General features: G+C 33.6%; 1 protein-coding gene across 1 annotated transcript in view; it reads right to left on the reverse strand.

Moving 5' to 3' along the window:
- ADAMTSL1 (ADAMTS like 1) overlaps positions 1-26156 on the reverse strand; it is a 386862-nt gene that overhangs the window by 177549 nt on the left and 183157 nt on the right. The window contains exons 10-13 of the mRNA XM_051987060.1: positions 20019-20069; positions 14970-15174; positions 12391-12538; positions 8282-8366 (exon numbers count right to left, since the gene is read on the reverse strand). Coding sequence (XP_051843020.1) covers positions 8282-8366; positions 12391-12538; positions 14970-15174; positions 20019-20069 — 489 coding nt within the window. The remainder of the gene's footprint in view (positions 1-8281; positions 8367-12390; positions 12539-14969; positions 15175-20018; positions 20070-26156) is intronic.

Here is a 26156-nt window from a genome sequence, read left to right on the forward strand (position 1 = left end):
GAATTTCCTTCAGTTTCTCATTGAATCAGTCCCATCTCTGAGCTGATGCCATCTGGCATCCAGACCTTATGGTTGCCCTCTGCTTTCTTTCTTTCTTGCCTTTTTTTCTTTAATGGCTCACACCAAAGTTATTTATGGCAACACGTTAAAAGCCCGAGTATCGTGTTAAAGTACAAAAATGTTTTCCCAGCCATGGAGCAAAACTGTTAACTAAAGAATTCAACAAGACAACTCAGGATTTTAAAAAATGCAAGATCAAGGAACATGAGACCATGAATCCCTCTCTGTCTTCTGTGGCTTAGATTAAAGATGTTCATCTGGAAAGTCCCAGTGATTTGCTAGAGAGACTGCTCATTAAGCAGTGGGGGAAGAGGGCAACCAATGCAATACAATGAAATAAATTCCTATCATGTGAAAAGGATCCTCTCTCCCAGCTGCTGCTTTCAGCCAGATTCTGACCATGAGCACGGCTCTGAGCAAGAACCATAATTTAGAAATCAGCAAATTGGGCAAGTTCAGAAACAAGAAGAAAGGTGAAAACAGATCCTACAATACCCTGAAGTTAGAAGACCGAGCCATTTGGGCAATCCTAGTGTTTTGACACTGGGGATGGCAGTGATGAAGATGAGTATGAAGAAGAGAAAATGAACCAGGACATTTCTGGTCTACACATTTTGCTTATGATTTTTGATCCTGGGCATTCATCCTATCTGCTGGGGTCCTTCAAACAGCCAATTCATGGGTAGGTGACATTAGGTGTGTGAAGTCAGGTTGATGGAGAAAGGAAGAGAGGTATAATAGTTATGAAAATCAAATTGGGGAATGGGAATGCAAATATTCTTTTTCCAGAGATATGCTTCATTAAACAATCATTCCTCAGCACCACTGCTTTGAGGCAGAATCAGCCATTCCCAGCCTCCATACTAGTACTATTGAACAAAGCTAATTACAAATCTACTTGGAGCAACTGAAAATTAGGAAGGAGGTGACATCCTTGGGTATCCCATTTGTCTTCTTTTCTTTTGCTTGAGAGCCTAGTAGTTCTGGGAAGAAAAAGCTCTATAACTTATAGAAATTTAAGGGACTTGAAATAAAAAATTCAATTTTTTGAATATTTGTTATGGTTCTTCCTTTCTATTGTTAAGATATTTAAAGAGATGTGAGCCATTGTTATTATTGTTATTTTTGTCATCCCAGTCATTGTATATTTAGCTCATATAGTCACCTCTGCCCTAAACTGTATCATTTGGTAAATTACATCATCCAGTGTATTCAATAGTATGTTAGTAGCCTGAAGGAGTCAAGGAAATAAACCATTTCCTTCCTACTCATATTCAAGATCAGGCATATTCAACAAGGCATCTAGCTTCCAGGGGGGTAAGTTTCTGTTCAGTACCAGAAAAAATTCTCTCCTGGGTCCTATTTTAAAATGTTCACTATAATATTATCTCCAACCCCGTACCCTCCAAGCAATTAAACTGTCAAAATTTCTATTTTGTCTACCAGACTTGAAGTGATGTTTATCCCTCTGACCCAATGGAGAATTAAAATCAAGCCCTGAAAATAAAAGACTTGTTGACTATTCAATAATTCTTTTACCCATTCCTGATAAGTTTGATCAGTGACTGACCTGAGTTTACAAGGAGGACAAATTATGGTATGTATATCACTGTTCCCCTAACAACTATGAGTTCAAGCTGAATTTTGAGAACTTTAAAATACTTAGTAATAACTATAACTTTAACTATATATATATATGTAACTATATATAAAACTATATATACTGTAGATACCTATTTATATATGTGTATATATATATATATATTTGTGTGTAATTGATATAACCAGTGTAGCTTTTAAATAACACATTCCAAAACTAATGTGATATTCTCAGCAGTAATAGTCAAATTCAGAAGGGCTATAATTTGACCTATTGGTAAAAAAAGATGGTTCAGACAGAGATAATTTTGTTACTTTGTCACTTCATTCATCTCATTCCCCCAAATTAGGGATCTATTAAAATTATACCAAAAATGGAGGTCTGTGATAGTCTTAATGTTCTGTAGACTCTCTTTTTCTCAGATTTATTTTTAACCAGCATCCTCCTCCTGTTATATAAACTCCTCAATTTTTGCAGATTTGTATACAGTGAAAACAAAACAAAATTAAAAAACAAACAAAAAAACCCAAAGTATTTTAATGGATTTTTTTCCGGTAGTCTTCAATAGGAGAAATAATCACTATTTGCCTTTTAACACAGCAGGTATTTAATTTTATTTCTGTTTTCCAGATTTTCTACCACTAATTTACCTGCATGGCAATAATGATAGTTGAAGAGTACAGGCCAGATCATAGCATTTACAACTTAAAGAAACTTTAGAGGCAATGCACCATAATGAAAAACATTGGCTTTGAAATCAGTAATTTGAGAATGAATCCTAGCTTTTCTACTTAACTACTTGTGTTCCTTGGACTAAATGACTTAATTTCTTTGGGCCTCAGTTTTCCCATTTGTAAAATAAGATAGTTGGAATAGGAGGAAACATAACCTCACAGATCTTTCCCACAGCTGTTCCAACAGAGATCTAAGAAGAACACCAAAAGGAGTGGTGATCAGTGGTAATACAAGAAGAAAATTCAGCTCAGACCTGACCTGAGGCTATGTATTTGACAAGGAAAAAAAGGAGATTGTACCCCTGTGCATCTGGGTAATGAGGAATAACAAGGGCAAGGAGCTTAGTTAAAGGGAGAACCTTTAAATTCTATCCCTCAACCTCAAGAGCCTTCCCATATTGTTGAAGGGGTCTGGGTTCATCAGTAATCTAATAGTTTCAGGGTTGTTGTGAAGATCAAATGAACTCATATTTTTCAAGAACTTACACAGGAATTGGACTCTATACCCTTCTAGCTTTCATTCTAACAAAATTCATCATCCTAAAATCAATTAGTCCATTCTTTACTACTTTATTGTATAGATGACAAAGTCAAAATTCTGAAAGACTGAAATAAGTTGTGTCAAGTCATATGGATAGGAAATATTAAAGAATTAGTATTTGAATGCTGATGAGTCAGTTAGCTTTGGTTTAGATCTGACCATGAACTGCACCTTTTCTTATGGCTGTCTTACAAATTTCTGCTTTGCCTTACATGACAGATCTTGCAAAGTAGGACAGTTGACAGTGTAACACAGACCCAATATTGGAGAAACAATATAAAGAACACATAATACTACCAAGGGCAACTCAACTTTGAACATGAAAAAAGGTTTTATAGATCACATTATTCAGTTTCTTCTTCTTCTTTTTTATATACAGAAAGTCAGACAAGTAAATGAAAATAAGGTAAAATCATGAAAAATAAATTTTTCATAAGAGGAAAAGAAAGGTATCTAGAAATAGTTCTGAGTGGACACTTAAGTGGTAATCCCAATCTGTAATCAATGTAGAGGGATCCATAGAAATTGTCTATATTCACATCAATTTTCACATTTATTTCAGTGTCTCTGCCACATTCACATCCCCATTTATCTCCTCTGTACATTATTGGGCATAGCAAAATGACAGTATTACATTAAATTCACCGTTTTATGAATGATTTTGAAGGCCTGAACGACTTGTGAATTGGCCAGTAATTGTTGATCTTTTATTACAGCTCCATTTTAATATGTGATAATAATAGCTACCATTTATAAAGTGCTTACTATGAGCCAAGCACTATGCTAAATGCTTTGCAGTTATTATTTCATTTACCTTGCAATGATTGATTCCCATCACAATCTTGTGTAATCAGATTACTAGGGGCAGGTAGATGATACAGTAGACAAGGTAATGGGCCTGGAGTCAGGAAGATTCATCTCCATCAATTCAAATCTGACTTTAGATACTTACAAGCTCTATGACCATATATCATTTAACCTTGTTTGCCTCAGTTTCCTCATCTGCAAACAACTCTAGTATCTTTGCCAAGAAAACTCCAAATGGGGTTACAAAGAGTTGGACATGACTGAAAAATTATTGAAGCAAAACAAAAAAAAAACAGTTTACTATTTCACATTTTAGTGTTATTGTGATCATTTCCCCTTTATTTGACACTAAATATGGGCTAAAAATGGACTTTCTTATTTATGTATGATTATAATAGTACCTTATATTTCTATAATCTTCATAGTTTCCTCTCAATAGCTCTGTGAAATAGGTAGCATATTATCTCTATTTAAGAGATGCAGAAAATGAAACTCATAGAATTAAAGTGAGTTGCTCAGGATCACATGACTAATTGGTCAAAGAGACAAGATCTAAACTTATGCCTTCCAATCCTAGTTCCACTAGAGCATTTTCAGAAAAACAACATTGCCTTTTCTCACTATCAATGAAATAGTAGAATTCCTATTCTGAAATATTTCTGGGAAATACCGTTTATTGCCTCTCTAAAACAATTCTCCAAGGCCAGCTAGAGTATTAAACAAGAACTAAGATGTGGGATCCCTGTGGCTACTTTTTTCTTTCCTTTCAGACACCTCTACATCTAAACATCACCATTCAAACAAAACCTTTTGGGGAAGGGAGAGAAACAACTTGCTGACAGCACATCATTTTGTTATTATTCACTGGTGAGAATTAGAATTAGAATTTAGGAAAATATATACTTATTATATTTAGAAAACTTGTTAAAAGAATCCAGGTTTACAAAATTATGCTTCTCAAATTAAAACCAATTAAAAATTAAACAAAAATGGTTAGTGTGGAAGTCTGGACCTTTTTTTTTTAAATAGGATTTGGTGAACTGAACATATGAAGTACATAAAATGTGGAAACTATATACACTTCATTACAGTGTTCTACAGCTGCCACTTATTTCATTTTGGTATAAAAATAATTATTGTTTTGAGTACAATAGTGTCCATTTCCTTTGCACTGCCCCAGCGCTCCGATTACCATCTATTTCAATTCCGATTAATCATGCCAAGATGGCAATTCTATTAAACTAAGAGTAAAATTTATTAGTCTAATATGTGGCTGTAGTTTCAATGGCTGGAACTATGTGTTTAACTGCTTTGGGGATTTTATTAAGATGAAAGCTAAACATAATGCACCTCAATCAGACTTTTAAGTGGACAAGGCGACTTATAAAATACCCTGAACTAGAGTACACGTAATGTTTCTGCAGGCATTATACTTGCACCTTCATTTTGATGGACATTTTATTGTGGGAAAGATATTTAATTATTGGTGAAAGATGTTTAAATTAATTTCTGCTATTCTCTGAGGTTACTTAAAAATCAGTCAAAACATAATAATAAACATGGGATTATGATAGAAGATAATTGATAAAATATAGAATACATAAAAGAAAGCAGAATGATTAACTTTAGTAAAATAATGCCTGTCTGGTTTTAGACAGTCCAAGTCTTTACATAAATATGGAGTAAACTGCTTTGTTTATATGACATCTTCCTCTGTCCTAAATAGGACCTCAGTGTATTAAAACAGTTAATATCTCTCTTAGAAACACACACACACACACACACACACACACACACACACACACACGGAACAGAATAGGTTGCTTGAACCAGATTCTTGTTGGAGAAAGTCATAAATGTGAACCCTAAAATGATGTTGTTAAAGCTAAATTATAATCTTAAACAAGTCTAACTGCCTTCCCTCTAATGTTGTATGTTGTTAGTTGCTTTTCCATAGAAGCAGGGGAGGATAAAGTAAGCTTTTTTAAATTACAGGGCAAAGAATAGAAATAACTGGTGTCTTTCCTGATATTGTCTTTAGCCAGAAATGTGACCTACAGGGAGAACTGAGTGACTAAATATAATTTATTTGGTCACTATTTAAACCTGTACTTGGATATTACATCTCAGTGTGAATATATAAATATTCTAGTTGGAGATTGGGGACTTCCTGAGGGGCAAACTTTCTCTACCAATGTAGTTTCCAAATCAAAGTCTTTATAGAATTACTAATTTAAACTCTTAGAAAATCACCTGTGACTCTAAAAACTTAGGTCAAGTCTTCCCGATCCCAGAGTTAGTTCTCTATACAGTATGCCATTGGTAACCAGCTTGTTCTTTAACTCAGACTTGTGTAAGACAGCATGATGCAATGGACACAGTGTTATCCTTGGAGTATCCTGCCTCCAACACATTATTTCTGGCTAGTTATTTAACCTTTGAATATCCCTAGGATACTTTATTAGACAATAACTTTCAGATGTTTTGCTAGTCTATCTGGTAGAAATTTTCAAACCAGAAAGTTCACAACATTAATGAAATCTTAGGTCCAGACCTATCACAGGGGATATACTATATTAAAGTTTTAATAAGTTTAAAAATCCATTAAGATTGTTAGACAGTCTTACATATCCATCCATCCATTTATCCATTCATCCATCCATCCATATGTTCACAATGTTGTGCCACAGTTCTCTTTTATTGTCCTGACTCAGTTTCCCTAATTGTCCTGCCTCAGTTTCCCTAAATTGTACTGCCTCAGTTTCTCTGAATTGTTCTGCTTCAGTTCCTAATTGTCCTGCAACACTACTTCTCCCTCCTAATCATGATGATCCAGATAAGGAGAAAGACCTTCTATCTTAGGCACATCAGAATGTTGGGTTCCTCTCCCCATTCTGTAATCCCAATTATCAGATGTTCCCCATCCCTCCCCCTACCCTGTCAGAACCAGATTGTTAGTCCCATGTTCCTGCGCTCAGCCCTCTGACTCTGCCCCTGTCTCGGTCTATCCCTGTATCTGAGCCATGTGTTTATATATATGTCATTGAGAACTTACATTGTTTGCTGGATTCTTGGAGACCATAGTCTTCAGCCCTGGGACCAAACCATGGATCAACTTTGGTCCCAGTAAATCTCTCCCTTTCAAATAAAATATTAAAAACTCTCTAATCTCTATCTTGCCTCAGTTTCTCCAGTATTACAATAACATAACAAGTATACATTTATGTAAAGTATTTTTGGAGACCTTTTCCCTTTTCATTTTGAAAGTAGAGAATTTATTTTGTGCCCTAGAAAAGTAATTTTCAAAAAGTAGAAGTTCAAGAAAATTTGGAATTGCAAATTTATACTTTAGTTTTCAATAGAGAAAAGAAAAAGTTTTCCAAACATTCTCATTACTCCAGGAAAATTTAATCCACAGGGTCATTTAAAACAATGCTTATTTTGAAATACATTTTATATACCAAAGGTGATTTATATAGAAATATCTGTAGTATGGATACTATTTATTGATAATGTGCTAATCTTCCCATGTGGAGATAACTTTCATCCTACCATTGTTAGAGTGAGTACTTTGAGTTCCCAATTGTGTTATTGGATTTACACTGATTCATTTAATGCTTTTGCTTACTTTCTTTATGAGAGATATCACTGGCCATTATTAAGAAAATAGCTTCTATGAACTTCATGACCTTGGCACAGACCTGTATGTCACTGGTTGAGATTTTTTTTAAAGTGGATCTGGGATTTTATGTTAAAGAAAAATCCCAGGTAGTTTCTTCTGATTATATAAGTTGGCAGCTATTGTGCAACTTAAAACTTTGGAGTGTTGCTTGGGGACAATGAGAGATTTACTTTGCTTCACTTAGACTTATTTCTATTTTCTAGGTGATTTCTGCAATATGGTATAATGGATAAGATGCTAAGTTGGAGTTATAAACACTTGGGTTCAAATCCCAGTTGTAATACTTGTTAGCTCTACAAGCATGGAATTGCCTAACATATGATTCATTTATGTTGGACACATTTACTGGGTATAGATGGGTTATGATCAGCAATGGGAGAACAAAAGAAAAACAAGGGGAAATTTCCTGCTCTTAAAAAATGACAGACACTGATGCATTAACATAGTCTATATAATTTCATTGAGAAACTGAAAGATGGAATGCACTCTCCAGTTTTCTTATCCACAAAATCTAACATCATTATGGAGTAGACATGGTTCTCTTTTGTTCTAGGACAACACTTAGGGAGGGAAGAATGGAAACTAGCCTACGTAGGCTGATGAGAGAAGATGATATAATCTCCTTTTCTCTCTCAGGGCAAGGCTGAAAAATCTTCTCTGAGCAAGCACAAGTTGTGAAAGAATATTATTGGTATATCTTTGTTTTGGGAACCATAAAGTCATATTTCACCAATCTTAAGATGTTTATATTTAATTTTAAACTTAGAACCTATGAAAGCTGAGACCAGGGAAGCCCTTTCTTTTTTAATTAAATGGTTTGAAAAGAAAAAAAAACAATTTGTACTTTCAAAACTTACGAGGGCTCTTCTGACACCACAGCTCCTTCTTCCAGCTCTTGGGCTTGCTTATGCCATGGCAGCTTGGCTTCCACAGGAAGTTTCTCTGAAAAACAGATGTACAGACATGAAAAAGATGAGCTCAGAACCTACATTTGGGTTCTAAGGGAGTTTGCTTTCTCTCTAAGCTTGCCTATCTTTGTGGGCTGTATGTTTGTAAAGAGAGACTGATTATATTAATGATGTGCTTATAATTAAGTTGACTTAATTTCCTGATTCTTTTATTTGAATGGAACTCATATCATTAGATTCATACAAGTAGGAACAGTTTGTAGAGAAAAAGGCTTTCTGTATTCTAATGAGCAAGGAACATTTTATGCTCTGTGTTGTATATCATAAAAAGTTCATGGTTGAGCTAAAGCAATAGAAACATGGGGAAAATTACACCACCAAGAAGATCGGTTCCATATCGAGTTATACAGGAAGGATTATAAGTATCTTCTGAAAATCTTTTACCAATTAATTTCAGATTTTATAAAAACACCTTTTGAGTGCCTACTGTATGCTCAGATCAGTGGCAAGGATTCTGGGTGTTAAAAAAAGTAAGGCATGTTCTTTTTCTCAAGGAGTTTAAAATTTAACAACGGAGAATTAAAAACTGAACATAAATATTAATAAATCATCCAACTAATTGTTTCCAGTCAATGTCAGTGATCGATGGCTAAGACTTATGGCCTTGCCATTTTCCATACTCATTTTTTGGCTTTATTTTGTTTGGCTTTTTGTAGCTTAATAGAAATGGGATAGTGATTATGCATGAAGAAACTAAATAGATAAAGATTGATAGAATAAATACTTCTGATAACTGTATGTTAACCTGAAAATGTCTGAACATGTATATGTTATGCAAATATTTACAAATTTCATAAAACTCTTATGCAAATTAATTAATGTCTTTTTTCTTATGGAAATTCTACAGTAAGCCTTACTTGTGATTCAGTGAACTTATTTTAAAAATATTTTAATAACTGTACTTCAAAATATTCCATTCCTTCTATAGTTCTATATGTTTTATCTTATACCTTTACAAACATTATTCTGAGAAGCAGTTTTAGTTTTACTAGTCTGTTAAAGGAATCTATAACTTAAAGAAGGTTAAGAACTCTTGTTCTAGAAGACAGTGAGAGTTTAACTTGGACTTAAAAGATAAAGTTCTCTAATGTCCTTAGGTATGTATCAGAATCTTCTCCAACCACTCAGAGATTTATTTTTGAAAAAAGTTATTGCTGTTTCTAGTGCCTGTCATGTAGAGATCAGAAACTAAGCCTTTCCTATCTATACACCTAAAGGATGTGTGGAACTGACTTTCTATGCATAAGCTTGTCTTAACTCTTGCTAATGGTTGATATATATCTTAAGACATAGAGAAGCAAACAAAAACAAAGCTTAGTAATGTTAGTACTACTGGTGGCTATTTTTACAATTTGTAGGTTTATGTGACAGGGGAAAAGAAACCCCTTTATTAATTAAAAAAAATCTCTATCTTTGGATTATCAACTCTGAGTCTAAGTAACCATTTTTTTTCTTTCATTCTTAAAAAAAAGAACAATACTACTTTATAAAAATTAGTACAAAAAATAAGAATTTACAATATGACTGGTATAGTCTAACATTTCTCACAGTATAACTCCTTTCTGCTAAATATGATTTATATTGTTAATTTATTTTAAACCTCAAAATTTTAATTAGTTATTTTGTGCTTTTTTTTTTTTAAATGGGAAAAAAATCTGGTAATTTGAATTTACAACACCTTGATTTAAATATCTGATTATATGCTGCAATTTTCAGCAATGACATTTGCAAGATGAAATTAAGGTAATACATAAACAAAAGAATCATGTAACACTGGATAACAGATGGACAGTCCAAATGCTTCAGTGGTACTCACAAAATGTTAAAAGATCTGGGAGAAGATTGTGAGCTCATGGCTAGGTTGTGATCTGTATTTGATGGAGGGAATATCCCCAATGATGGGATTATGCCTCCATGAAAGTATTTTACTCATACAGGTACCATTTGCAAAACAACCTGGAATTTAGAAAATGAGCCATAATCAATCATTTGCTTTGTCCTACCACTTCTCCCACATTAGCCAAGCAATTTAGAATATATTTCTTAGCCTTCACAAAAATGGTTGCCAAGATTCCTATTCTGACATATTTATTGGTGCCATTTATGAGTGAATATGTTTTTATAACTCAAGCCAGAGAAGCTCTATCACCATTTTATAACATATAATTACAAAGATGAAAGAAATATGCCCATATTCATACACATGCACACACTCTAGAATTATATGGCGTTTTAATGATGTTTAGCAAGCCAAATCTTTCTACTTAACTGTGAAAACCTAGATTTCATTCTGAGATAGTTAACCACAAACTACTTTTCATTCTTTGAAGTGGCTTGCTAAAGAGAGAACTAACAAATATATTGCTATTTTAAATTAAAGATATCATCATTTGCTCTTTATACATGTACACTGTTCAGTTTTTTTAAAATTAAAGCCAATGAATAATATTGAGCTGCTCAAGCCAGTGAGATATATCTCTACATAAAAAAGTTTTACTGTCATTCTAAAAATTCTTAGCAAGAAAAATCAAAATTAAAGAGGGACTATTTTAGGTAAAGACTTGGGTCTCTCCATTAAAACAAACAAACCTAAAACTACTACCAACAGCCAATAAAGCTCCACTTTGTATATGAGCAATAGCCTTTTCCATTCTAGGAATAACCATTTGTTACAATTGATTATTGCTACTCTCTCAATGATTTCTTATTTAATCATTTGTAATGACATTTACCTTTGCTCAAGACATCATAGCTTGTGATAAGGAAAACAATTAATTGACAATGTAGAGATAAATAAACTTAAAAAAACATTTAAAAATTATGTTGTAAGAGTCAATTTCTTTTTAAAGAAGAACTTTCAATAAGGACACTTATCTCATGTCTAATAAGTGAGTTTTTAAAATATATATGTATAAGTAAAAATGAATGTAATGCTATACACATTTAGTTATCATGTTCTGGGAAAATGAGTCAGTGTGTACATGGAAGGGTCCTATACCCTCTGACTGCCAGATTTCCAGGGAGGGGAAAGACTCCAAAAGTAATGTTGCTGAGTTGATGAAAGATTCATTAACATAAAACTCTTTCAGAACAAAGCATTCTGCAAGAACATTATAGTAGACTGACCTATTATAACTAGTGAGGGGTAAGGATTGGGGAGGAAGAATCCTGTTCCTTATAGACTTTCTATTCTGTGTTTAACTTTAGTGTGGAAGAGAGGATGATGCCCTGGTCTGGTCTATTGGCAATTGCTGCTGCCTTCCCACCCTTGTAGCTGAAATCTCTGTACTTCTTTGTTCTAGCTGGTAACAATAAATAGTATACTCATTTCTAAACATGATAAAAAAAATGATAGAGATTGTTTCTCCTGTTTGCCTCCTACTCTCTTTTAAAATTCTGCTTTATATGTGAAAATGTTTGATTTTATATCTTTTTTGCTTAGAATAATTTTTTTTTTAAATTGAGATACCAGTGAGATTTTTATAAAGTTAAATCAAAGTATTTGCAATTTCTAGTAAAAAATGCTTCTTTTACATCTTGATTGAGATGTTGACATTTTGATTATATAAATGTTGAAAATAGTTTTAACATAAGAACATACACTTGATATGTTTAAAATTGTACATTAAAATGGATAGATTTATATTTTGACAGTGAGACATATTTAAGCTGATCTATTTTAAAAATGGATCTTAAATAGATAAATCCCATGATACTTTTCAACAATGGCATTCAGAAAGCTTTATGATTGGTTAGGCTCTATCTCTGTCTCTATAGTAATTAATTAATAAAGCTCAATTTAAGGGATTGCACACTTACTGGTGATATATGCATCCTCCCCCTCCACCATACACACACACCATCTACTAAGAGCAGCTTTAAATCACAAAGCACAGTTACTTGGGTATTTAAAATAAGATACTCTTAAAAAAAAATTCCAAGGAGATCAAAGCAGCTCTAGAACAAGGAAGCAATTAATGGGCCATCTGTCATCTTACCTTTGGGTTTATAGCAAGGAGTGGGTATAATACATTCTTCTTTTATGTGTGGCTTTGTTTTAGGACTGCAACCACCTGTATGCATTCCTCGATGATCAATACAGAGTACTACACGGTATCTGAGCCCCTGTCCACATGTCACAGTACACTAGAAAAAGAGAGAGGGAGAGGGAGAGACAAAGAAGAGAGAAGATAAGAGAGAAGAGAGGAAAGGAGACAGAAAAAAGAGGGAGGGAGGGAAGAAGGAAGAAGAAAAGGGAGGGAAAAAGAAGGATAGGGAGAAGAAAGAGGGAGAGAGAGAGCAAAGCTTTATTTAAATACAGTAGAATATATTATTTTCCCCACTAAATACTTCAAATACAGGCTTTTTTTTTTTTTAATCTCTGCCCTCCTCTCCAAGATTATCAGTTGTTTTGTATCTTATCTCTTTTATTGGACTGTAAATCTATCAGGGAAGACTTACATATTATCCATCTTTCTAATCCTCCTAGTGCCTGGCATGGGATCTTAAACATAATGGGTACTTAATAAATATTTGTTAAATAGAAATAGAAGAAAAAGACAGTCATAAAATTGTCATTCACTTTGTTAGAGAAAAGGCTGGCAATTTAATTACTCCCTATCTCTGAGTCTCTACCATTCCAAGCTCAGAAATCAATTTGATATATATATATATATATATATATATATATATATATATATATATATATATATATATATATATATATAGGCAAATACTACTAAAATCTAATTTTGAACAGGGAAATGTTGGGTGAGCAATACATATAAGGGCCCAAAGTATAAATCTGAATTATCTAACCTGAAATGCTATTTTCTTTCAATCAACTAGACAGTACTGTTCTTGATATTGACTTAATTTTCTTACTTCCTGCTATATTGTTCTCACAGGGTTATAGACCTAGACCTCAGAAGCCACTTAATTCAACCCTTGCATTTTATAGATGAGGAAAATCAAGATCAGATGGGTTAAGTAATTTGCTTAATGTTACATTGATGGTAAACAGTAGAGTTATGACTTAAACCTATTTCCTCCAACTCTAGAATCAGTGCTGTTTCCATTGGGTTAGTCTCAGATTACCAGTGACAAACTAGTCATTTCCTTTTGGATTTCTTTTTGGATACATGCTAATATTTCAGTTTAATTTGGTGAACCAGGTATGATCCCAACTTTAACTTTTCCATAAATAGCTGCATTTAGGTTTTCCCTAAAAACAAACAAAAACAAAAACAAAACAAAAACCCTGTGTTCTCTTAGTCAACATCCAGTAAATACCCATGTGGATGCAAAGTAGCATATTTGATATAATTAAAAGACAACAAAAATTATTGAGTTTCTGCCCAGTTTTTAATTATTTCCCTGAGTTTTTCTTTTCAATTATTTCACAACCTATAAAGCTGTATTTGGGATGCTCTCCCTCCTTACTTCCACTGGCTTCCTTCAAGATTCTGCTCAAGCACCCTCTTCTGTAGGAGATGTTTTCTAGCTTTCCCAGTTATTAATACTTTCCTTTATAAGATTATCTTGCGTGTGCTTGTGTATGTACAATTTGTCTCCCCTATTAGAATATGCATTCCTTGTGAGTAAGAATAGTTTTCTTTGTAATTTCAGTGCTCAGCACAGTGACTAGTGTCTAAATCATAAAAAATAGTAGTTGTTAGATTATTAGTAAGGTTATTAAGTTGTTAGGTTAGGTATCCTTCCATAATTGTTCTATGTCACAGCACCATCCCTTGTAAAAGAAAGAGCTGGTGAAGAAATCTTTCATTCAGAGATCAGGAATCAGGGTAGGTTCTGTCTCTACCTCTGAAACTGGACTGATGCATATGGGAATAGACCCAAAGTGAATGAGAGAACAAGCAACAAATGATGTCTCTCATCTATGATCATAAATCCATATCATGGCTCTATAATAAGTAGAAACAGAACCATATCATGGTTGATTGACTTTATGTCTTGGTTCATAGAAAATTTGTTTTCATAGACCACAAATCTAAATATTATCCTTTGAACTTGCATGGTTTATATAAACTATGTGTCATGGAGCTCAGTATGATGTCATGGAAAGAATACTAGATTAGCCATCAGCAGGGCTTAGGTTCTAATACTGATTACTTATATGGCTTTGATCAAGTCATTTAACTCTTATTGGTCCATTTCCTCAATCGGCAAAATGAAGGGTCAGGCTTGATAACTTCCAAGTCCTGGTGAGTTCCAAGATCTTATGTTTTTCTGAAGGCTAGCTCAATGGCCACTGACATTACTTGGAGAGACATCGAACTGTTTCTTGATCATATTAGTAACTTTGGAGCAGGAGTAGGAAAATGTCTCAATCTACGAACATACTTAGTTGGAGAATGGTGACCCTCATTCCCCCTCCTATTCTCCAGTTTCTCCTAATCCCCATCTTCTGCCCTGGCAGTAGATTTGTAGAACACTAGGTAAACTCAACCAAAGAAGCCAATGATGGACAAAGTAAATTTGCCAGGCAGAGTGGTGATGAACAGACTGAAGAATGGACTTACTCTCCTAACAACACAAAGAAAGAAGGCACAGTTACCGGAGACCACTCTTGTGCCAGCCACTTAGGACAGTCAAAAATGTTGCAGGGCTGAACAATGGGCATCTTAGGAGTGTACATGCATTTCCATTCTTCCACTGAACTGACATGCCCTTGGATATCTTCTTCTACACAGGAAACTGTTCGGCTTTGGATACCACCTCCACAGGAGGAGGAACAGGCTGTCCAGGGTGTACTTTCCCACCTATAGAAAAAAAGCAATAGTTGTTAAGGGTATATAGATTTCCATTAATTTTTTAAGAACTTTTCCCCATCCCACAACCAAATTTTCCTTTGGTTAGTAAAGTTCTAGGAGATCTGGGTTATAAGAGCCAAAAATCTATCTATTGAATGAAATCTGATGAATAAATTCAGCTAGCAAAGTTTTTTTTTTTTTTAACCCACCCCATTATTCACACAAAGGAACTAACATGAAAAAAAAAAAAGAGATCCCTGCATTTTTCACCTTATCTTTACAGGTTGGTAAGAAATCAGGCAAGAGGTAGGATTCTGAATCCTATACCAGTTCATGAGCACAAAAGAATACAAAGTATGCCAATAAAGGGGAAGGAATTGATATCATGGCTAAAGTCAGTGACTCAAGTTAATATTCATTAATAATTTGCAAACTAATATTGCACTGATCCCAAAATAGATTACCTCGCATCTGATTTTTATAAAACTTGAATATGGCTTGTAATCAATGATTTTTTTTTAGTATTTATTTCTTTTCATAGTGATTTTAGAATTATGGTCTAAATTTGGACCATTATGGTAGACTGTGTCTGGATTGACATTTTTATTCTATCTACTGCTTTGTTCATTTACAGAATTATTGCTTTCCTCCATCAATGGCTATTAGAAGATCAAAAGAGCAAAATGAAATATTCCTTTATCCTACTCACATAACTAATTTTGGGATTAAAAGAATAATCAAAGCATGGAATTTAGTTGTTTACCAAGCTTACTATTATTCTGATGTTCTAATTACTCTATTGACTACAGAAGCTATAACTAGCAATTGTATTACTAGTTTGAGAGCAAACATTAGGAATATAGTTAATATATATTAATTTCTTAGTTATTGATAAATGTTATCTGATTCCTGAATTTTGTCCTATTAAGTGCATGTACCTATACTACCACATTAGGTTTAGGTTTGATTCTGGTTGGACAAGTTGGCTGTATGGTTTCTGGGACCTTTTAATTTTTAAAATAGGGATCTGAATGTTAAGCTAAATGAAAGTAACATCATCAAATATTACTTTTAAGAGAATTGATTTACTTCTGCATTGGAAAATTCTATGAAAGAGAGGAGACACTTTGCTTAAATTTTCCAAAAGTAATTCTTTTTTCTTTCTTTAAAACTGGCTTCAGAAACTACAGAATTGTTGAAGGAAGGAACCACAAGTGAAATGATTACATACTTATTTGTTTGTGTGTAGTGCTCTGGTGGTTGGGAGGCTGGCAAAGAACTTAAATTTCTATAATGTTTATGAGGGAATGACATTTGGCTAGAGGACAAAATGAAATGTCAAGAAGTTAATGTACTTGACTTATAAAAGTCAAGTATTCTATACAGATAGAAATATAGCTTGGAAGCATTTGTTCTAATGCTTCATACAATTTTGTTTATAGATAATATGTCATATTCAAGATAGCAAGCTTAATTATCTTTTTGCACAAAGGGAAAATGTATATTTCCCAAATTATAGAGGGGAAAGGCTCTTCTCTCTTCTCTCTGCACTGCTCAACTCCAGGCAACAATCACTATTCCTACTGCCAGCAGCTGAGACATACTGCCAAATACAATATTTTCTTATGCACATTTCCCCAGGAGGTACATAAGAAAGTAACATAATGAGGAGAGCAGGGTTGCAGTTTAGCCCCTAGGAGAATTGCTTGCTGGTCCCTTCCAGAGGAGCAAAGTATCTCTGTGGAGAGTTGCTCCATATTAAGGGAGACCAATCCACATATCATACTTCCTTGGAATCATATCACTATGAAAGACATTTACTCTGGTGTATAAAGAAGTGGATTGAATACATGCATACACATTTATACTCATACTAGACACAAAGCTACAAAAACACAGGAATCAGCTTTAAATATTTTGGATGTCCCTAATATCTTAGTGCAATTTTAAGCTTTACTAAGCTTAGAGTTGTTATATTAAACTTTGGGGGATCATTAGGATGCAAAAGAGGGAAGTAATTGTCTAAATGAAAGTCTAATTTTCCTCAAATATACTTCAAAAAAGTCAGAAATAAACTGTACTTCTTTCTCAACATCAGAGCACAATGTTCTGAACACAATAGTTGCTGAATGTAGGAAAGAATGGATGGCTCTGGAGCAGAAAGAAGCTTGAGAAATTGTTTTTATATCACTACTCCCAGTAATGTAAAGCATGGTTACAACAAAAGAAATTTGTTCTGTTTCTGTAAAATGGATGTATATTAGTTTCTTCTTAAGAGTTTTAGACTTATAATTAATCTTGCCATAATGTGTGGCTCTTTCAATGAGGATGGCCTAACAACTGAACAACAGAGATAGTAAGTCTTCACTCAGGGCTGTTTAAAACATTAATATAAAAAAGGGGGAGAATTAGAGCATTAACAAATATTTTATAAAACACTGTCCTAAAAGATAACTGACTTAGGAATTTATAATGTTCTATACATGTATTTGAATTTTATTTCTTAGATGTTATTGGATATAGTGGACAGAGGACTATCTTTGAAGCTGGAAAATCTGAATTCAAGTTGTATTTTTGACACATTCTGGCTTTATGATTTTGGGCAAATCACGTAATCTCAGAGAATTCTCAGCCAAGTTCTAAGATTATCAATTTTAGAGGAAGTGCTGGACTGCATTGGATATACTGATAAACTCACTGGCCTAGTCTCAGAACTCAAAATTCTGAACTGACATGTGGAAATACTTTATATGATTAATTGAAAATTTATATGAAGCATCATGGTGTTTTCTTAAACCTTAAATATGTACATTTGTATGTTTACATCAGTATGTTCATATATATATGTATATGACAATCAGTTATTGAAGTGAGACTAATGTTCAAAGTAAGGAAAGAGCAATAAGAAAGTAAATGAATTTTAATATCACACACTCTTTTGATCCATATATTGTTCATTTGTTTAAGGCCTTTCCCTTGACCAAAGGTGTTACCATAGAGAAATAATTGTTTGTATGCCAATAGAATAATAGAACAAATTTCTACATGTTGCAAATAAAAGTAATCACCTAATTTTTTATTTATAAAATATGTACAATTAGGGGAATACTCTAACTCTTAATATATTAAATTACATAAAATGGGCATTGATTATTATACAAAAAAATCAACCTATACATTTTTAATAATACTATGGCAGTCATTACAATAATAGAATAGGACTTTAGATTTAGAGATGGATGGGATCTTGTGGCTGATCCTCTGTTTTCAAAGAGGATAGATTATAGATATTACCTGGACCAATAATTTCATTTTATAAATGGGAAAACTGAGACACAGAGAAATTAAATATCTTTCACCAATGGTCACATGTTCTGGAAAAGCTGAGATAATACAAAAGTATTTTCCAAAGCCTGATGCGTAATTCTGGCTTGATTTTAAAGTTAGATGTGCACATTATTGTTATGGCACTATAATCTTTAATTTAAAGAGCTATACCAATGTAAAATTGTCATTATTAGTGGTAGAAGCTTACGCCAAGTGAAATGCTAATACAGTTCAGAGAATATTTTGGTTTTCTACCTTGGTTTCTATTTGCTAGTTCTAGTTTTAGAATACTTCACTGGATTTCACCTGCACCAACAATAATAACACTACCACCAACAAAACAAAAGCAAAAATAAGCTCACAACATGGGTTGGTTTTATAAAGAGCAACATCAAGGTTCCATTTCATTTGACTTTCAGCAAATTAGAGTGATTTGTTCTGACTTCGGGTTCATGGTTTGGAATTGGTCCAATCCTTTCATTATACTTAGTATAGATTATATCCAATGGTTATGTTAATTGCCAACCCAATCAAATAAGCATTTGTTAAGTATTTTCGATGTTTAAGATGCTTTATTAGGCATTGGGAATAGGAAAACAGTCCTTTTCTTCCAGTAAGGTAAATTTTAATACCTTTAGAATGCAACTATACTGGGCAGGGTAACCCAGATTTTAGCTTCACAAAGGTACAGTAGACCAATGGAATAAAGCAAAAAAGTAATTTCTCTGTGGTTACTTCAAGTCAAATAACAGAAGTACAAATTCCAAAGTCTCACAAATTATGAGACTTCTGCCTGCTTCTGGTATGACAACACATTTATTCAATGGACTATTATTTGGCTCTCCCTCTACCCTACTTTATTATGAATGGATTTATAAAGAGAACAATCATTTCAGAATGCTCCCACTGTACTTTTTCATTATTTTTCCAGCTTGTAAAAATATTATACTTATAAAATGTGAAGTAGCATTTACATGGGATTTTATGCTATTTTAAAAAGTCTTAATGGCTGTTCTGAATAACAAGGATGTGAAAGAAACTGTGGAATTTGGTTTTCTTTCCTTAATTGCTAATTTCTCCTAAAATGAAAATGATTTTAGAAATTCACTTGCATACTAATGCAACATCTGGAATTCCACATTCGTGGGTCTATAATGATACTTGTGGTAGTTTGCATTTGACATTTTGGAGCAGTATTGTAATGACCAGAGTCTTATTGCATAGAAAAGGACAAAGAAAAATCCAGAAAGACCAAATATAAACCCACACAGTGTATCTAATCACTGAATTACTATGTCAGCTTTAATGTAATGCTAACCTATCTTTACATGGTTTTTTAAAATGATAATTAAAGTTTGGGCATGCTAGTATTATTCAGTGGGAGATCTCAGAAAGGAGTGGGAAATATAGCATCTACCATATTATTTTTACAGGAAAAACAGAATCATTGTGCAGAAACAAAAACAAAAAAAAAAGTTGCAACACCAGATAACTAATTCTAGCATCAGGATTGTTGATTTACATACCGAGGAAGGGGATGGTAGAGGTCATAGGGCATGATCTGCTTGTAGCCGTCACTGTTAGGAACAATAATGCCAACCCTCTGAGTAGAAGGTACACACAATAAAATAAACACTAAATGATTACATTATATAACATTTTTAACATAATTGCAAAACAATATTGATAACATGTTTCACTGATTCACTTTAACTTTAACACTAAATTCACTTTAAGACTTTGAAAACAATACTACGAAGAATTTATATTTTTATGGCCAGTAGAGATTTAAGAATGGACAAAATATTGTTTGGAAGAGCACTGTTTCAAAAGGCTAGTTTTCTGATTAAAGAAGAAAATTCCATGGTAAAGGGTTATACTACCCAAACATTCCCGTTCTTGTCAAATATGATACTATATATTTTAATATTTTCATTAATCCAAAGAAGTTTTATGTTATATTAGATCATCATCATTACCAACTATATCACATTAGTGCCTTATAAAGAAATCACACTATTATTAACTTTAATTATGCTACAAAATTCTCTAAGGTTTTAAATTGTAGAAAAGGAACTAATTTATACTGACAGTTTCCTTACCAAGGAATTCCCAAAAGGGATGAAAACATAGGTCCCATATATATTTCTTGTGTAATGTGCCTTTGAAAATATATATTTTCCCCCTTCTTCTTGGTGGGTCAATAAAAGTATTGATCCCTAGCAATTTTATAGCAAATGGTCATTGGAAGGTACTAGAAAAGGGTCATCAAAAGCAAATTCCCATTAGATAAAGGCCAAATGACTGGAGCATGTATAATTATAGGTTTTTTTTTTTGATAAACATTTGGGATATTGAAGGCTTTGAAGTTGACAAAGGAACAAGAAAAAAAAATCTGTTAAGTCAGTGTAGCAAATCTATTAATCCCCTCTTACTTGAAATTCAAAATTCTGTTATTTTTATAAAGGATATTGGAAGAACAGTTTTAGAAATCCTGCTTTAACATAAATTACTTTAACAGAACTGAAGCTCTCTAATTTTCTAGAATGATGCTTTGTGAAGATCAGTTACTATACTTGGATTCGTTAGGTATTGTTAGTGAGGAAGGGAGATGGAAAAGCCAATGGAGAGCTAGAATAATATAGGTAACCTCTTTTCTCTCTGTGGAAAAAATGTCATTTACACTTCTAGGAATGGAAGTGTGGACTCTAGTCTAACTTATTTTGCATTCAAAAAGTATTAAGGAGACCTCTGATAATATTCAAGAGCAAAATATTCTGTTTTCTAGAGGTAACACTCTTGATCTTATCACCAGCCACTGTCCAGTAGATCCTATTAAGGTATCTAACCCAGAGACAGAAGATGATTTAAGTTGGCTTTTACGGATTAGGATAAAACACAGAATTGATTGGACAATGTAATGGGTAAGATGGAAAGAAAGAGAAAAGGGTCCAGAAGTCACAAAAGGCAAAATGGTGCAAGTGAGAAATTTGATTAAAGAAAGATTGTGATGTAGTATGAAAATGACTGAATAGTTTATTGAGGGAAAGCACCAGGAAAGATCCTCAGCCTCTGGGTCCATTCTTGTCTTAAGGCAAAGCTATTGTGGCCAAACTTGATTTGGTCATACCTGCTTTCCCAAGACTTATTAAAACTATTGTGAGAAAATTTGTATTTTGGAAGAGTAAGGGATTAAATGTTACGATTATATGTTTTTCTGCTACAAAAAATTAGGCAAAGGAACTTGCTTTTTTCTTTCATTCCTTTTCAATTTAGAAGCTACTCCATTTTTGCTTAGGGGCTACAATTGCTGAGCTTTTTCAGGTACATGATTTAAGCAACTTCCTTTTTCCTCTTCCATTTTAATAGAACTTCTATTTGCTTTCATACTCAAACAAAATTTCCCCCATTACATTTAACATCTCAGCTGTCAACTATCTAGAAGTTAAAAATAAAAATGCAAATTGGCTTTTGATATTAATACTCAAATTTTATCTGGAATTTTAAGTTTTATTGACATGTAGTTTTAAGGTCCCAAATGTACACCAGAACTTTTTTACTTGCAAAATTTTTATGATATTTGCTTAAAAGATTTCAATATTAGGCCGAATTTTTATAGACCTTTAGCAACAGATTATGCATTAATTTTTTTAATGAAACAGCATTGATGGAAGTAGTTTGGAGGGGTAGAAGGAATTAGAAGAGAGTTTTCAGAACTCAAGATACTTGGCTTTGCTTTGGAAGGATTTAGAATTTCTGTTTTTATTTAAAATAGTAGCTTTAAATTTGGAACCAGCAAAACTGTAGTACTGTTTGTCTTTTCATGGCATGGGTCATAGTGAAGCCTCTTAAGATGACTATATGCCACCTGTGAAAACAGAAGATGTCCAAACAATAGCACTCTGTCTAATACTGTTTATGCATACATGTTCGAGTGGACTCCAATCTCCTATGGGATTAATGTTATGCCCCTTTTATTTCAGGTCACAGTCATTATAGTAGACTACAAGTTACTCTAAACTTAATTTATTGTTGTTTATCATTAAGGGTTTCTTTGTTTCTCTTCCCTAAGCCAAGAGTATTTTCTTAGGAAGGATGATAAAGATATCATCCTGGACTATTAGAAATTTTTTTCCCCTTACTCTGTTTAAACTACTCTCCTCTCCCTCTCCCTCTCCCTCTCTTTCCCTCCCTCCCCCCTTTTTCTGTCTCTGTCTCTCTCTCTCCCTGCTTTTCTTTCTCCCTCCCTCCTCCTCCTTTTCCTCCTCTTCTTCCTCCTCCTCCTCTTCCTCCTCTTCCTTCTTCTCTCTCTCTCTCTCTCTCTCTCTCTCTCTCTCTATTCTCTCTTCTCTCTTTCTCTTTCTTCTCCTCCTCCTTTTCTCCCTCCCCCTCTTTTTCTCTCTCTCTTTTCCCTCCCTCCCTCCCCCCTTTCTCTATCCCTCTCCCTTTCTCTTTATTTCTGTCTCTATGTTTATCTCTGTCTCTCTCTCTCATTCTCTTCATCTGCCTTTACTATCTCTCACACATTTTCTCTCTCTTTCTGTGTGTGTATGAACTGATACTATTATATGTCATAACCCTAATAAAAGATATCTTTGAAAGTAATATATATACGCACAATGTGTGTATACATATACACATATACATGTATGTATGTATATATACATATATATGCATATAGATACACATATATATATGAAAACAGCACAGACAAAATACATATATGCATGTCACTATATATATTTATATGTATTTGTGTATTGTGAATATGTACTGAAAAATAACACTGGTCATAGGTTATATTCATGTTTATACATGCTATATTTGACCTAAACAAACAAAAAATATTAAAAAATAAAACATGGTTTACATCTGGAACAATATATTGTGTGGTAGGGGGTAGTATAAAAAACAGGAATAAGAAGCTAGATGACAATGTATCGAATGAGAGAAAGAATAATGAACCGTGAAGGTAGGGGAAAAAATTAAATTCTATTCTATGCCTTAACTATTCTTTTCTCAAGTCATCATTCATGTGAAGAAAAAGGAATTGAAAGAGAAAGGAAGTGTAAGGTGCTATTCTGGAATGCAGGGCAGATATTTGGTTCTTCAAAAAAGTAGAGGAAGAGTATCCCACCTCATCTTCTTTAAAGTCAAGCATTAAGAGAGAGAAATTAGAAGTGAGAATCAGTGATCATATATGCTTGAGGTGAGAGAAACTTCTCAAAGGTCTCTAGCAGAGGTTCATCATTCCCAAAAAAATCCATTGTATTCAGAACACTGAGTGTGTACCACTTCAGAGCAATACCCTAGCTTTGGAAAACTATTTTGGATACAACTCATTCTGTTGGGACACCTACATTTTTTATTGAACATGTACAGGAATTATGACACAACAAAATCCATGGGTGCCTGAAGTTATGGTTGTTGGATGTTTCTATATGAATTACATTTGTAGGGGTCATGCTATCAAACTGCAGGGGTGGAAGATAAAGAAAAGAGCTGTTGATCCAATTTAAAGAATTAATAAGGCTGAATACAGAAGAGGGAGGTAGAGAAAACTCTCAAAGAAATTAACAGCTGTTTTTCTCAACCCTGCCTTCTTTCTTTTGTCTACTTCTTGGTTATTTGCCAGTGTTTCTTGTCGGGTGAGAGTGGTGATTTGGAAGTTGTCATGTTTTCTCAAGGAAATAAGTTAGAGTGGAAGAAAGTGAAAGACTAAGGCTAGTTGCTTCCTCTCCCTATATTCCTCTTTTCAGAGGGGAGCATGTGAAGATGAGCTGTGTCCAAAATAGTTTTCCAAAGGTAGCTTTACAAGTCATATAGTGACCTGTGCAGCTAAACTGCGACTAAGGATAAGGAAACTAGCTAACCAAAATTAATAGAAAAATCAATATATCTCACACCTCATCTCCATTCAACCATCAATACTGGAGAATGGGGCTTTATGCTGCTGAAATTTAAGCACTATGCTACTGTGCTAGGATCTTTCTGGGGAAGCAAAAGAGAAATAAATACTCCGCAAATAAATCACAGAAAGGAATAGGAAGACGCTTACCTATTTGCTAACTAATCAAAATCTTCAGAGTGCAATTAATGTCCTAAGGACAAAGTAACAAATTTATAGCAGGGTTTCAGGACATCATGACTAAATTCAGGTATGAGGTTTTAATAAAGTGATCACAAAACAAAGTTGTTTGGGGCAATATTATGTGGGGTACTTTTTTCTTTATGAAGAATTATCATTAAATAATGTTATTGTATTAGATTTTTTGTAATTAAACTGACAAAAATATGCTGCTATGGACAGGAAACAAACTTTGAAAATATTTGTTCTAACTGGGAAATGAGTGTGGACCACAACATAGCATTTCCACTCTTTCTGTTATAGTTTGCTTGCATTTTTGTTTTTCTTCTCAGGTTGTGTTTACCTTCTTTCTAAATCCGATTTTTCTTGTGCAGCAAGATAACTCACTCTATCTATCTATCTATACACACACACACACACACACACACACACATACATATGTTATAGTTAACATATACTTTAACATATTTAACATGTATGGGACTACCTGCCAGCTAGGGGAAGGTTTGGAGGGAAGGAGGGGAAAAGTTGGAGCAGAAGTTTTTGCAAGGGTCATTGTTGAAAAATTACCCATACATATGTTTTGTCAATAAAAAGCTATAATTAAATTTTTAAAAAAGAAAAATATTTGTTCTAGTTACCAATTTTATTATTGTCTTTGGGAGGCAGTATGGCAATGTAGAAAGGGGAATGGATTTTTATTCAGAATCTCAGCTCTTTTACTTATACCTATATGACTTTAGATAAGTCACAAGACCTCTGTTTAATAGTTTTTTCATCTGTAAAATGGAAGAGGATTAAGATTAGTTGACTTCTGAGGTCCCTTCTAGTTCCATAGCCATTGACTGAGAATTTGACCTATTAAATGGCGTACTTCTATATTTCTTGGGTTGAAAGTTCCTGGTCAGAATAAATTTTATAGTCATAATTCTCTTCTGTAACTGGGATTAACATCAGCAAACTAAAAATGATTTTATGGCTTTGTTTCCCCTCATTTCAATTTTAATAGCTTTGTCGTTGGTTTGGCTGAATAAAATAAAATAGTTTGTATAAGAAATGCTAAGGTTAAATTTTCATGTGTCTAATAGAACAAACCAGGAATTAAGTTTTGGGGTGAACTGGTAAAACTAAGCTGCTTGAATTGGTGATTAGCATCAATCTGCTTATAATTTACTTCTCTTATGCCTGAATTCCCTATTCATCTCTATTACTCAGACTCATTATTCCTTTGAGGCTCAGCCTAGGGACTAACTCCTCTATAAAATCCACCAATCTTCCTAAATGTTAATATTTTCTTCCTCAAATTATCCCACATTTTTCTGTATTATACCATTTCCAATGTAATCTCCTTGAAATCAGGGATTATTATTTCATTTTTGCCTTTATATTCTTACTATTTAGTACGATCTGACACAAAGTAGGTTCTTCATAAATGATTATCAAATTGACGTTGTTGATTTTTTTTTTTTAGCCATGGTTTTGCTAGAGTGAAAATGGTACTATGAGGAAGCGGGAGATTTCTACTTTAGTCAAGGCTTTGCTATTAGGAAGCTCAGACAATTCATTTTACCTCGGT

The sequence above is a fragment of the Antechinus flavipes genome, chromosome 1, assembly GCF_016432865.1.
Source record: "Antechinus flavipes isolate AdamAnt ecotype Samford, QLD, Australia chromosome 1, AdamAnt_v2, whole genome shotgun sequence".
NCBI classification, from domain to species: domain Eukaryota; kingdom Metazoa; phylum Chordata; class Mammalia; order Dasyuromorphia; family Dasyuridae; genus Antechinus; species Antechinus flavipes.